This window comes from Corythoichthys intestinalis, chromosome 15 (assembly GCF_030265065.1).
Source record: "Corythoichthys intestinalis isolate RoL2023-P3 chromosome 15, ASM3026506v1, whole genome shotgun sequence".
NCBI classification, from domain to species: Eukaryota; Metazoa; Chordata; class Actinopteri; order Syngnathiformes; family Syngnathidae; genus Corythoichthys; species Corythoichthys intestinalis.
This window is the reverse complement of record NC_080409.1, coordinates 17,208,590-17,223,627: the sequence shown is the minus strand read 5'-3', so window position 1 is coordinate 17,223,627 and position 15,038 is coordinate 17,208,590. Positions and strand designations below refer to the sequence as shown.

The 15,038-nt window shown below is 39.4% G+C and overlaps 1 protein-coding gene across 1 annotated transcript; it reads right to left on the bottom strand.

The window, feature by feature from the left end:
- LOC130931132 (interferon alpha-inducible protein 27-like protein 2A) lies at window positions 1-3,966 on the bottom strand. The gene is made up of 4 exons (XM_057859654.1): window positions 3,710-3,966; window positions 3,575-3,607; window positions 3,318-3,479; window positions 1-182 (listed from the first exon to the last, which is right to left on the bottom strand). The coding sequence occupies exons 1-4, from the start codon at window positions 3,717-3,719 to the stop codon at window positions 97-99; spliced, it is 291 nt and encodes a 96-aa protein (XP_057715637.1). The 5' UTR covers window positions 3,720-3,966; the 3' UTR covers window positions 1-96.
- Window positions 3,967-15,038: the final 11,072 nt, after the last annotated feature.

Below are 15,038 nucleotides of genomic sequence, written 5' to 3'. Positions count from 1 at the left end.
TTGTACTGTCACAACTTTATTGAATTAGGATGAGTCACGAAATGACATATGACACATGTGAATTTCTTTCTTATTACAGTACGTGACGTTTTAGCCTCAGATGAGTAAAGCGACAAGTCCTCCCACAGCTCCTCCTGCACTGGCCAAGGCTGCAGAAGCTGCGCCTGACAAACCAGCCATACCTACAGCAAGAAAAAAACATTGCATTACCCTACCTAACTTCTCATGTCTGTTGATTGCATCGTATGGAAATGAACTAGTGCTGCAACGATTAATCGATTAACTCGAGTATTCGATTCGAAAAAAATATTCAAATTAAATTTTGTTGGTTCGAGTATTCTTTTCATTAAAGTACCGTTGCAATGGTTTATTTTGAAAGTGTTTGCATTTAGTTTTATTGATGAGGGTGGATACTCTGCCCTCTGGTCTGCCTCTTTTCACATGGCTGAATTCAACTGCTCCCTGTTAAGACCAACGTAAGCCAAGTTTGTTTGAGCTAATTATTTTTTAATGCATTCTTAATTTAGTTTATAGGTATATTCAGCCGATTTTTGTGGGAATATGTACAGTGGGGAGAACAAGTATTTGATACACTGCCAATGGGTTTTCCCATTGGCAGTGTCGTCGAAATGAAATAATAAATAAATGACATCCAAACATAACAAATGTTACAATGTTTTTTTTTTTGTTTTTTTTTTGGGAGAAGCAATTCGTAACTAATTAATTACTTTTTAAAAGTAAGATTAACAACATTGGTCATTAAGATGAAGTACTACATACAATTACAACAAAAGTCACTTTTAATTTTAGTAATCATGATGTAGCTGTAGATATTGATTGTTCTTTAATTGCTCCATGTTATATATTACAAAATTACCAATAATTCATATTATTTTAAAAACAGAGTTTTATATTTTTTCATATTGCACGCTATATACAACGTTATAAGATTAGTCACCAATTTGTAAGGGCATACGTCACTATTTGTAAGATTGCCAACGGCCTCGGGTTGACAGGTATGCAAGTATCGAGGTCAATGTTAAAAAAAAAAAAAAAAAAAAAAAAAAAATCGATAACCTTTTGGAATACAAAGTATCACGATATATCACCTCTTTGATATTTTGTCACAACCAGTGTTGTTAATAACGGCATTAGAATATAACAGCATTATTTTTTTCAGTAGTGAGTAATCTAATTACTTTTCTCATCTTGGCAACGCCATTACCATTACTGAGACGGGAAAGGCATGCGTTACTAAGTTGGTTGAATAAAAAAAGTCTGAGAGAGACGGCCTCACGGAGACGAGAGAGCAGAGCAGGAGTGGGGAAGACGCCGTTGCAAACGCGATGCTAGGTGGCTCCAATAATACCTGACTGTAGCCAATAGCCTACAAACTACGCCCACATGATACGGTACATATCATATATTATAAAACTAGATGCAAATGACAGACACAGCTGCATTGGCAACATGTTTTAAGGACTACATGCGTTAGGAAACAGCCGCCATCTTAAAGCAGTAGACCTCTCAGGAAGGCTCTGTTGTAGAGATCCTTCCTAGCGAACCTAAGTAACTTTTTTTAAATCTAAAATTCTCCGAAATTGGCAAAATCTTGACTTAAATCTATCTTTAAATCAGTGCTTCTCAATTATTTTCTGTTACGCCCCCCCCAAGGAAGACGTAAATGTTTTGCGCCCCCCAAAACTCTGCCACCAATGTAAATAGTATCATTTGTCTATTACTATTATAAGTACGCCTCTGCCTCACATTGTATCCTTTTTTTTCTATTAGAGAAAATAACTGAGATCAACTTATAAAGTATTACTTTATTAACATTGTTTTGTTTGTAACAGAAAAGACTTAACACGCATCAATTTGCCTGAATTTAAAAAAAAAAAAAAAAAAAAATCACATCCAAACTGTAAAAATACACTCAAGGTACATTTTTGACCATTTGATAATGAAAAATAAAATCAGTAAATACTAACAAATTCAAATTGATTAGAAACATTAACTCATGAGGACAATATGCCAAAAAATTTGACTGAAAAAAAACAAAACTGAATAGAAGAAGAAGAAAAAAAAAAAAAAAAAAAAAAACTGAATAGAAGAAAAAAAAAAGTGTCTTTGGACAGAAGGACAGTTTTTATTTTCGCTGCTCGCTGCTCCCAGTATCACCTCCAGTTTGCAATGATGTGGGGTTATATTACACTGGGCATGCTAACAGTGCTCACTGGTTTACTGATATATCACTGACAAAGCAGGGCGATTGTTGGCAATATTCGGCACGTTTTCGCTGAAAAACAACCAAGCAGCTTATCAATGAGATTGGGGTCTAATGTCTTTAAGTGGCGTCTTAATTGATTTGGCTTCCGGCTGTCCGCTATAATCATTTTTAGACACAGTAAACAGTGGTCTTTCCTCGTCTACCACTGTATTAAATGTCAAAGCCAAAAGGCCCGAAAAAAGCGCATTCTCGGCGGCCGAGGGAGAACCGTAGGTGACGGCGGTCGTCGTGACGATCCCAAGCCGACAATGGCACTTTTCGGGCGGACACGTGAGAACCGGAGAAGACAGTGGGTCGCTGCGTGAGTCCGGCCGGAAAACGGCTTTTGAAAACGACGCACAGCTCTCCAGCTCTTCATTCATGAGTCTCTTCCGTGTGCTCTTGCTTACTTCAAAAATACTGCGCGCACTTTGAAAATGAGAGCGCCACTGCCACCCACTGAGTGGATGTGCAAGTACACTTTATTGTAGTACGGCAAAAAAAATAAAAAAGCATGTTCCCCGAGGTCACACGCGCCACCCCTGTCATCGCTCTGCGCCCCCCTGGGGGGCGCGCCCCACTATTTGAGAAGTACTTCTTTAAATGATGAAACAGTTCAAACTTACACATGTTGAAAGTAGACAGAAGGGAACTAATGCAATAAAGAAAGCAATTTTAACAACTTTAACGGTTGCTTCACAACTTTAAATGACTTCCACACATCGCAAAGGTTATTATCTAGTTATCGCAATACCCTTGTGTCTAGTTAAGTGGAGGGTAAAGAATTGGGCTAGGGCCAATTGTCCCAAAATCCCTTTAAACTTCACATTGTGTGACCTGGTTTTTTTTCTTCTTTTTTTTTTGAGAAAATAAAACATGAAAATTATCACTAGTGACTTTGCCAAGTAACTAATTACTCTTACATTCAGGTAACTGAATTACTAACGCAATTGCTTTTTGGGAGAAGTTTGTAACTGTAATTAATTATTTTTTTAAAGTAAAATTAACAACACTGGTCACAACCCTAAATGTAATCCTTTTTCTTACTTACCAGCGGATTGCAAGACAGCCACAGCGCTGCCTGCCGCCACCCCTCCTCCGTTAGCGATGGCTGCGGCGGACATCATGCTTGCTGCGTAGGAGCCCGCTGCTATCCCAGCTGAAGTGAAGCCGACAGCCCCCAGGATTAAAGGAGCTGCAACCACCGAAGAGGCTGGACGAAAAGGAAGGTGAACCACATCGGTGATGAAAGCCGCGAACAACTTGTGCGAGTACAATCGCCTAAAGTGCTCTGTGTGTCATGCTTACCCGCGCCTGCTGTAGCCACAGCGGCAAATGTTACTGAAAAAAACAAACAAACAAACAAACAAGGGTTCAGTCTAATAACTCCATCCCGTGTTTCAGTCGCCAAGCGATGGCATGGAAAGAGAAAACGATACTCACACAGACCCATGTTTTCTTCTTTTCCTGTTGTTTGGCCAGGTCGGGTTTATTTATCTACAGTACAAGATTCTCCTGCGCATGTGCTGTCGATTCCTGAGAAACGAAAGTCAAAGGAAATGGAGGGAGCCTGCAGCGCACCCTTTCCGAAACTTAAGTCACCCATTTCCAATTCAACAGTCGGTCGCCATCCATGGTAATAAATAAATTAAAATGTTAGCAGGGTGTTGAATGATGTATTCTTTAGGGTGTTGAAAGAATGTATTTATGAGTAATTACCAACGTCATTTGCACATAATTAGTCAACAAATAAGTTGGACTTCAAGATTAACCCTTTAAAAGTGACAATTTTTTCTTTGTAAAGAAAAAAAAAAAGCCAATCTGGTGTTTTACAAGTGCAATCAGCTGATTGCAGTCAGGTGCTTCTAGTTTCCCTGGGCTCCTTACTGGTTAAACTGCCTGTGTAGGATCAGTTGTAACAAAGACCAGGACCAGGGGCGGACAACATATATATATAGTTTATAGACTATGTAGTTTATGATTTTCTTCGCAGTATGTTAGCCATTTTCTATCTGTGCCATCTTTGCATATGAATACTCTTTGTACAGTCAGGTGTTTTGTCTTCTGAGGGTGGTAAGTAAGAAATGTGTCTAGACTGTGACTGCCTGACTTGGATTCATCTTCTGCCCTAGCTCTATGATCAACCTGAATAAACAAATGAAAGAATTTATTTTTTAATGCAAGTTTTATGTATCCAATTGATTAGCACCTATCCCCTGTGTCTATAAAATGACTTCATTGTTTATGCCATAATTAATCTTGCCACACAAATAATAAATTTCAATTAAAATGCAATAAACATTTCAAGACAAATCCTTTATACATAACCTTCATTGGAAAGTATTAACTATAAAAAAAACAAAACGATATATATAAGATGAAAAATATATATCATCAATTTAGCTACCTAAACTTTAAAGTAAAACCATTCATTAATATTTTATATTTCTTCTGAATTAATATTGCTGCTGCGTGTGCATACGTTGTTTTACAGCTAAAATATTTTTTCTTAGGAGAGGGATAGTAGGACTAGCATACTGTAACTTGACACGATTTCAAACGGGTACATGGACTAGCTGCCACTAACCCTTTAATTGTCATTTATTTCATTTAAAATGTAGCTACCTGGTGGATAACAATTGCCAGTATACCGAGCAAGTAACTCTCTTCATCCCTACTTATTTGCTCTGCGCTTGTCTGGGGAACTTCCACCAGCTTATCATTACCACCTCCCTCTTCTTTTCTCTCTCCCTCCACCAGCTGCACGTCAGAGCGGCTGCCGCTCCCACTCTCACCATCGCCGGGGGCTGGGCAGTTGTTACCCGACGTGGCCGTTGCAGCCAGACTGCTGCTTGCGAAAATATTTGTCAACTTATGACATTGTAATGCTTCGCTCTCCAGTTTCTTTAATTTTTCTCCCTAAACTTCTCCGCGCCACCCATCTCTTTTCTTTTTTTGCCACCACCATCCATATTGTGCATTAACGCTCGTCGCTATTTTGCTTCCACAAGAAACCAATGAAGGCTACTCTGTGCTTTCTTCGTTCTTCTATCAGATTGGTGGTGAACAGCCAGGCGCATTGCTGCCTCCTGTCGGATTGGATACGAACTGTAGATAATCAGAGGATAGGGGGGATAAAAACAGTGATGTATAATGAATGGCGGCCGCCGGCCGTCCAGGGCACCGGCCGTTCTGTGATCCTCCAGAAGCCACAGATTACCAGTCCGCCCCTGACCAGGACCCACTGTGGCCCTTGAGGGCCGGTTTGCCCACCCCATGTGCTGTTAAAAGAACAGTCTTGGCTCACAGTAAAAAAAAAAAAATGGATTGAAATATTATAGATGCAACCCGCTAACTCGCTTTGAAAAAAAAAAAAGGGATCCGCAAAATTTGATATTAGCAGGTCAGGCTTTTTTAAAAATTGGTGATCAGTCCAACCTAATCTCTACTAACTGCTACTAATGCAATTAACAGTCAAGAGCAATATAGAGCTCACCCCCGCTATATTTTTTGTTTCAGAATTTGCCATAATCGTAGGGATTTACAGTTCTCAAATGGTTCCACCAAGTCACCCAATGACTACTTGTTCCTGCTGGAGATGAAGCTGCTGCAGCTGCAGTTCCTGCCTGTGTTCCAGTTGACGCAGTTGGCTGCAAAATTGTCCTGGCAAGTGAAGGGTAAAGCATACCGACTGTACAGTCAAACATGCCAGTTAGTGCACCTTAAATTAAGTTTTTTAAAATTGTGATATTAAAATGCTTTGTTATAACTTTCTGGCTGCAGTAGATGATCTGGCTGATGAAACAAAAAAGTCCATTTTAACCATTTCAACTCAACTGTATAACATACAGTACAGGCCAAAAGTTCGGACACACCTCATTCAATACAACACTAAGGTCCAAAGGGCAACAGATTTTGATATAAAATGTCCTGGTATTTCAAAGCATTCATGATGACATGCACCCTAACAAGGTTCCCAGGGCCTTTGGAAGCAAAACAGCCCACAGCATCACTGACCCACCCCCATACTTCACAGTGGGTATGAGGTGCTGAGCACCTCTGCCCGAAAGCTGAAGATGGGTCGTCACTGGGTCTTTCAGCAAGACAATGACCCTAAACATATGGCCAAATCTACACAGAAATGGTTCACCAGACACAAAATCAAGCTCCTCCCATGGCCATCTCAGTCCCCAGACCTTGTTTGGCAAAAGGGGGTTGTACAAAGTATTAACACCAGGGGTGCTAATAATTTTGACGCATTATTTGATGTCAAATAATTATTTCTTTATGTGGGATTTTTCCCCACTGAATAAATGCACTTGTATTGAAGGTTGGATTTTTCTCTTTTTTTCCATTAAGGTCCCATATTATTTGAATTTAAAAAAATTATTAGAAGCCAAAAAACACATCTTAACCAGGGGTGCCAATAATTATGGAGGGCACTGCACATATTAAAAATTATATGTATTATAAATACATGCAGTGGTACCTTGACATACGATCACTTCGACACACAATCTTTTCGACATCCGACTCAAAATTTGACTCGCCATTTGTTTCTACATCCGACGACACGCTCGTAATGCGAGGACATGACAGCACCACGGACAAACGCACGGCAGATTTTCTTGTGAGAAAAACCACAGGTTTCAAAAGGTTGGTACAGGAGGTGAAACGAGGAAAAAGGTGATGCTTACCATTGAAATGACGATGCTAATGATAGAAAAATAAGAGTGTGGTGTGTGCATCCGTGAACTAGCTCAACAATACATCTTCACGGTCCTCCGACGACCACCGTTCGCCAGTCTTTATAAGTTAAGGTGACAATTATTATTGTGGTAACATCGCCAAAGAAATTGCCAGCTTCGTCAAGTTTCTAAAAATTTATTCCATCAACTTGTGCAATGCCTACTGTCCCCCATAGTTGACTGTGTTCTCAAGAAAACATTGAATGTAAGCTTTCCCTCTCTGTCACGTCAGCCGCGCGGTGCGTTCATGTACAGCAAAAAACGTCCGCCACATTAGAACGGGATTCGTTACATTATTACGGGAATTATTATTATTATTCCGATTTGTATTTATAATTTATTTATTTTTTGCTATATGTAACTGTCATTTGTAATAGTACCAGCAGTATTTATTAAGGATTTAGTGGAGGTTTTTGGGCTGTGGAACGAATTAATGGAATTATAAGGTATTCTTATGGGAAAATCCTGCTCGACAAACGACCATTTCGACTTACAAACAAGGTTCTGGAACTAATTAACTTCGTATGTAGAGGTACCACTGTACTTCCACACGTGTTCAATCATAGTTTTACTACCTTCAGTGAGAATTTACAACGTAAACAGTCATGAAAATAAAACTGTCAAGATATGGACAGCGAGGTGGACCAAAATGCAGGGTAAAGAGGAGGCAAGGCAGGGCGGTGAGCTCAAAATTTTTTTATTGAACATAATTTTTTTTTTTAAAAAGTTCAAACAAAAGCAAGGGGGATCAAAACAAAACCAGGTATCAAAACTTACTTAGCAGAGGATTGGGACCACGAGAGCTTGGACACCAGTATCGACAATGGCACAACAAGAACAGACTGCACATGGATAAATCAGGCATGAAAATGGGTCAGGGGTAAAAAAAAAAGTGAGAAGGGTGTAAAGGAAATATGTTCCGGGACACTATACAACTAGGCCTGTCCCAAACGACAAATTTTCCATCGTATTGAAATAAACTAACACATAATTTTTTTCCGGGCTGAGGGAGCTTGGTGGGGTCAAAGTGCATCATTCTCTGTTGCCCTGTAAGTCTGCACTGCACCCTAGCATGAATACTACATCGTTTTCATGCGGAATTGCGACATTGTTCAAATGGAGACGCAAATGCAAATACAAATTTGAAATTTTTCGTATTCTCTGAGTCACCATGTAAACGGCCCCTAAAAGGTTCATATCTCTGCTTTTCCGTGGTTAGCCCGCAAACAGTTTGCTGAAAACATGTCAACAAAGCACATAGATTACTCTAACCATATCCTATGGTCTGATGAGACGGGCGGGCTTTCTTGTGAACCGTCTTCAGAAGTGGCTTCCTGCTGGGGTGACAACCATGCACACCAATTTGATGTAGAGTGTGGCGTATGGTCTGAGCACTAACAGGCTGACCCCCAACCTCTTCAATCTCTGCGACAATGCTGACAGCACACCTGTAACGAGTCACATGACATTTGGGAGGGAAAATGACAAGCAGTACTCAATTTGGACATTTCGGAATGTTTGTTTTTTCAAAGGAGTGTACTCACTTTTGTTGCCAGGGGTTTAGATATTAATGGCTATATTTTGAGGGTAAAATAAATTAACTATTATATAAGCTGCACACAGACTACTTTTCATTGTGTCAAAGTGTCATTTTGTCAGTGTTGTCCCATGAAAAGATAAATATCTGCAGAAATGCAAGGAGTGTACTCACTTTTGTGATACACATAATTATAGTCATTATTGCTAGTGTCCCAACAACCAATTGTTTTTGCCCTGACAAACTGTGAAAGAATTTTGTTTTGAAAAACAAAAATCTATTTTCAGCCGCTTCATAAAGAAGCGTGGGGAAAAAAATTTCTTTTTTTTTTTAAGAAAGGCCCATTAACATTTCTAAACTCTCTTTTCTAAAACTGTGTCTTACATTTTTAATAGACTTAAAGAAAGGTATACATAAAAATACAATAAACACTGATTTTGAATGTAGTATTACTTTTGATGTAATGGATTAATACAGTAGAAAATGTAGTCCTCTTGAGGATCTTTTAACTGTTTTGGTGATGCATAAATGCAGATTTTTTTGTCTGTCCCAGAGTTGGTCTGTCCTTTGTGCTGGTCGTGAGAGCAGAAAAACAAAATAAACCTCCGTCAACAAGGTTAAATGTACCTCAAATTTAGCCTGCAAATGCACGTTACCTCGATATTTTTTCCCCAATGCTTTACTCGCTACCATCATAATCGTTTTAAAATTATTCACTGTAGGGGATTAATAACCTCTGCCAAAACTTTACCACCTCTGGCAAAACATTCTAGAAACGTTACTGTTCTTGTGATGGTGAAATTCACGTTCCAGCAGTTCAATCAAGCTCCTAAAAACACTGAAATGCAGAGAAAACTACTTTGGGCAAAGTTATACCTACAGTGCCTTGCAAAAGTATTCGGCCCCTTTGAACCTTGCAACCTTTCGCCACATTTCAGGCTTCAAACATAAAGATATAAAATTTTAATTTTTTGTCAAGAATCAACAACAAGTGGGACACAATCGTGAAGTGGAACAAAATTTATTGGATAATATAAACTTTTTTAACAAATAAAAAACTGAAAAGTGGGGCGTGCAATATGATTCGGCCCCCTTGCGTTAATACTTTGTAGCGCCACCTTTTGCTCCAATTACAGCTGCAAGTCGCTTGGGGTATGTTTCTATCAGTTTTGCACATCGAGAGACTGACATTCTTGCCCATTGTTCCTTGCAAAACAGCTCGAGCTCAGCGAGGTTGGATGGAGAGTGTTTGTGAACAGCAGTCTTCAGCTCTTTCCACAGATTCTCGATTGGATTCAGGTCTGGACTTTGACTTGGCCATTCTAACACCTGGATACGTTTATTTTTGAACCATTCCATTGTAGATTTGGCTTTATGTTTTGGATCATTGTCCTGTTGGAAGATAAATCTCCGTCCCAGTCTCAGGTCTTGTGCAGATACCAACAGGTTTTCTTCCAGAATGTTCCTGTATTTGGCTGCATCCATCTTCCCGTCAATTTTAACCATCTTCCCTGTCCCTGCGGAAGAAAAGCAAGCCCAAACCATGATGCTGCCACCACCATGTTTGACAGTGGGGATGGTGTGTTCAGGGTGATGAGCTGTGTTGCTTTTACGCCAAACATATCGTTTTGCATTGTGGCCAAAAAGTTCAATTTTGGTTTCATCTGACCAGAGCACCTTCTTCCACATGTTTGGTGTGTCTCCCAGGTGGCTTCTGGCAAACTTTAAACAAGACTTTTTATGGATATCTTTGAGAAATGGCTTTCTTCTTGCCACTCTTCCATAAAGGCCAGATTTGTGCAGTGTACGACTGATTGTTGTCCTATGGACAGACTCTCCCACCTCAGCTGTAGATCTCTGCAGTTCATCCAGAGTGATCATGGGCCTCTTGGCTGCATCTCTGATCAGTTTTCTCCTTGTTTGAGAAGAACGTTTGGAAGGACGGCCGGGTCTTGGTAGATTTGCAGTGGTCTGCTGCTCCTTCCATTTCAATATGATGGCTTGTACAGTGCTCCTTGAGATGTTTAAAGCTTGGGAAATCTTTTTGTATCCAAATCCGGCTTTAAACTTCTCCACAACAGTATCTCGGACCTGCCTGGTGTGTTCCTTGGTTTGCATAATGCTCTCTGCACTTTAAACAGAACCCTGAGACTATCACAGAGCAGGTGCATTTATACGGAGACTTGATTACACACATTTGGATTCTATTTATCATCATCGGTCATTTAGGACAACATTGGATCATTCAGAGATCCTCACTGAACTTCTGGAGTGAGTTTGCTGCACTGAAAGTAAAGGGGCCGAATAATATTGCACTCCCCACTTTTCAGTTTTTTATTTGTTAAAAAAGTTTAAATTATCCAATAAATGTTGTTCCACTTCACGATTGTGTCCCACTTGTTGTTGATTCTTGACAAAAAAATTAAATTTCATATCTTTATGTTTGAAGCCTGAAATGTGGCGAAAGGTTGCAAGATTCAAGGGGGCCGAATACTTTTGCAAGGCACTGTATAACACATAGACACAAAAAAACTTGGTTTTACACATGCATTATGCATTACACAAACTGCGCGGTGCATTCACGTACAGCAAAAAAACGTCTGCCACATTAGAACGCGATTCGTTACATTATTACAGGAATTATTATTTTTATTCGATTTTTATTTATAATTTATTTGTTTTGCTATGTGTAACTGTCATTTGTAATAGTACCAGCAGTATTTATTAAGGATTTAGTGGAGGTTTTTGGGCTGTGGAACGAACTAATGGAATTATAAGGTATTCTTATGGGAAAATCCGGCTCGACATACGACCATTTCGACTTACAAACAAGGTTCTGGAACGAATTAACTTCGTATGTAGATGTACCACTGTACTTCCACACGTGTTCAATCATATGCCACGTTTACATGGAGCCAAATATTCCAATTACAATCGGAATATTTGTTCAAACCGAATAAATGTGTTCCATATAAACACTTCATTCGGAATGAACAGGCCCAAACCGAATGGAATTTCATTCCGATTCACAGGGGTGGAATATTCCTTTTCCCAAACCGATTAGAAGTAAAATTATATCATGTATACAGGGAAGCGGAATGGTGTCTGGTTGCGTTCTTTCTGCACATGCTCCGTACTGACGTGGTGACGTCACTTTGTGACGTAAGTAACGTCACTTGCAACATGGCTTCCAAGCACAGCGCACCTAATTGGAGTCCGGCGGAAAGATTGTATTTAATTCAAACTTTAAAAGAATTGAATATAATTGCTCGCTTAGACGGGCGTAAAACGAGGAACAGTGGACTATTTAAAAAAGTTCACGAGAGGTTACACGAAGCCGGAATAGACCGGAGCGTTGACCAGATTAGAAACCGGTGGAAAACCGGCTACTACAAGGCAAAAGAGCAAAACAGCAGAAGCGGATACGACCCCACAAACACAACAAGTGGGTTAGAGTTAAAGCAGCAGCACTCCGACGATCGATCTCCACGTTTTGCAACGTGACGCTTTGTTTTGATTAATCTGCGCATGTCAGACGGCAGTTGTCAAACTTCCTTTCGGAATAAAGGCAGTCACATGTAAACGCTGGAACGGAATAGATGAAGTGGCATGTAAACAGCTGATCTGAAATTTCCATTCGGAATGATTTGAATCGGTATGAATAAAAGTCAGCATGTAAACGTGGCTATAGTTTTATTACCTTCAGTGAGAATTTATAACTTAAACAGTCATGAAAATAAAACTGTCAAGATATGGACAGCGAGGTGGACCAAAATGCAGGGTAAAGGGGAGGTAAGGCAGGGTGGTGATCCCAAAAATGTTTTATTGAACATAAAAAAAAAAAAAGTTCAAACAAAAGCAAGGAGGATCAAACCAAAACCAGGTATCAAAATGTACTTGGCAGAGGATTGGGACCACGAGGGCTTGGACACCAATATCGACAATGGCACAACAAGAACAGACTGCACATGGATAAAGCAGGCATGAAAATGGGTCAAGGGTAAAAAAGGTGAGAAGGGTGTAAAGGAAATATGTTCTGGGACACTGTACAACTAGGGCTGTCCCAAACGACTATTTTTCTTTTTCTCCCGATTGCATCGTATTGAAATGAACTAACACATAATTTTTTTCCGGGCTGCGGGAGCCTGGTGGGGTCAAAGTGCATCATTCTCTGTCGCACTGTAAATCTGCACTGCCCCCTAGGGCCTGGCATGAATACTACATCGTTTTCATGCGGAATTGCGACATTGTTCAAATGGAGACGCAAATGCAAATTTGAAATTTTTCGTATTCTCAGAGAGTCACCATTTAAACGGCCCCTAAAAGGTTCATATCACCGCTGTTCCGTGGTTAGCCCGCAAACACTGAGCACTAACAGGCTGACCCCCCACCTCTTCAATCTCTGCGGCAATGCTGACAGCACACCTGTAACGAGTCACATGACATTTGGGAGGGAAAATGACAAGCAGTACTCAATTTGGACATTTAGGAATGTATGTTTTTTCAAAGGGGTATACTTACTTCTGTTGCCAGGGGTTTAGATATTAATGGCTGTATTTGGAGGGTAAAATAAATTAACTCTATTATATAAGCTGCACACAGACTACTTTTCATTGTGTCAAAGTGTCATTTTGTCAGTGTTGTCCCATGAAAAGATATACTTAAATATCTGCAGAAATGCAAGGAGTGTACTCACTTTTGTGATACACATAATTATAGTCATTATTGCTAGTGTCCCAACAACCAATTGTTTTTGCCCTGACAAACTGAAAGAATTTTGTTTTGAAAAACAAAAATCTATTTTCAGCCTCTTCATAAAGAAGCGTGGAAAATTTTATTTGTTCTTTATTTTTTTAAGAGAGGCCCATTAACATTTCTAAACACTCTTTTCTAAAACTGTGTCTTACATTTTTAATAGACATAAAGAAAGGTATACATAGAAATACAATAAACACTGATTTTGAATGTAGTATTACTTTTGATGTAATACATTGGATTAATACAGTAGAAAATTTAGTCCTCTTGAGGATCTTTTGAGGAATTTAGCTGTACTTTGTATTGAGAGCAGGCCTGCAAATGCACTGTACCTCGATATTTTTCCCCCAATGCTTTGCTCGCTACCATCATAATCGTTTTAACATTATTCACTGTGGGGGATTAATAACCTCTGCCAAAATTTTACCACCTCAGGCAAAACATTCTAGAATCGTTACTGGGCTTGAGATGGTGAAATTCACGTTCCAGCAGTCCAATCAAGCTCCTAAAAACACTGAAATGCAGAGAAAACTGCTTTTGGCACAGTTATACCTATAACACATAAACACAAAAAACTTGGTTTTACACATACATTAGGCTACCGCATTACACAAACTGTAACAAGGCATACATGAGAAACTGATTTTCAAAATTGTATTTTTTCAATGATGTGCAAAATAAGTTAAGTTTCCTTCTCTGATTATTTATCAAAAACTACTTGATGGGGGTTGTTATACATCATACAACTTTTTCTTTTTTAATTGTTTGCTAGAACAGTATAATAAAATAAGTTAAAATGATTCAAATTCATATTCAATTTATTTTATACAATAGTCCTATATATAGCCTAACCCTTATTCTATTTTCTAAACAAAACTAATGAATTAAATGCCTTTACCTCAAGATCAACTATTTTCATAAACAATATATTACACACATTCTCTCTACCCTAACCATAAAAAATCGAATGTGTGCCTAATCATAATTTGGGTGACCACATTTTTGGTTTAACCCCCCAAATGATCTTTTTGGTAGAAACGCAGGTTCTCGTGTTTGGAGGAGAAAGAATACTGAATTGCATCCGAAGAACACCATATCCACTGTGAAGCATGGGGGTGGAAACATCATGCTTTGAGGCTGTTTTTCTGCAAAGGGACCAGGACGACTGATATGTGTAAAGGAAAGAATGAATGGGGCCATGTATCGAAAGATTTTGAGTGAAAATCTCCTTCCATCAGCAAGATGAGACGTGGCTGGGTCTTTCAGCATGACAATGATCCCAAACACACAGCCAGGGCAACAAAGGAGTGGCTTTTTAAGAAACATTTCAAGGTCCTGGAGTGGCCTAGCCAGTCTCCAGATCTCAACCCCATAGAAAATCTGTGGAGGGAGTTGAAAGTCCGTGTTGCCCAACGACAGCCCGAAAACATCACTGCTCTAGAGGAGATCTGCATGGAGGAATGGGCCAAAATACCAGCAACAGTGTGTTGCTTGTGAAGAGTTACAGAAAACGTTTGGCCTCCGTTATTGCCAACAAAGGGTACATAACAAAGTATTGAGATGAACTTTTGGTATTGACCAAATACTTATTTTCCACCATGATTTGCAAATAAATTCTTTAAAAATCAAACGATGTGATTTTCTTGTTCCCCCCCCGCCCCACACACACACACATTCTGTCTCTCATGGTTGAGGTTTACCCATGTTGACAATTACAGGCCTAATATTTTCA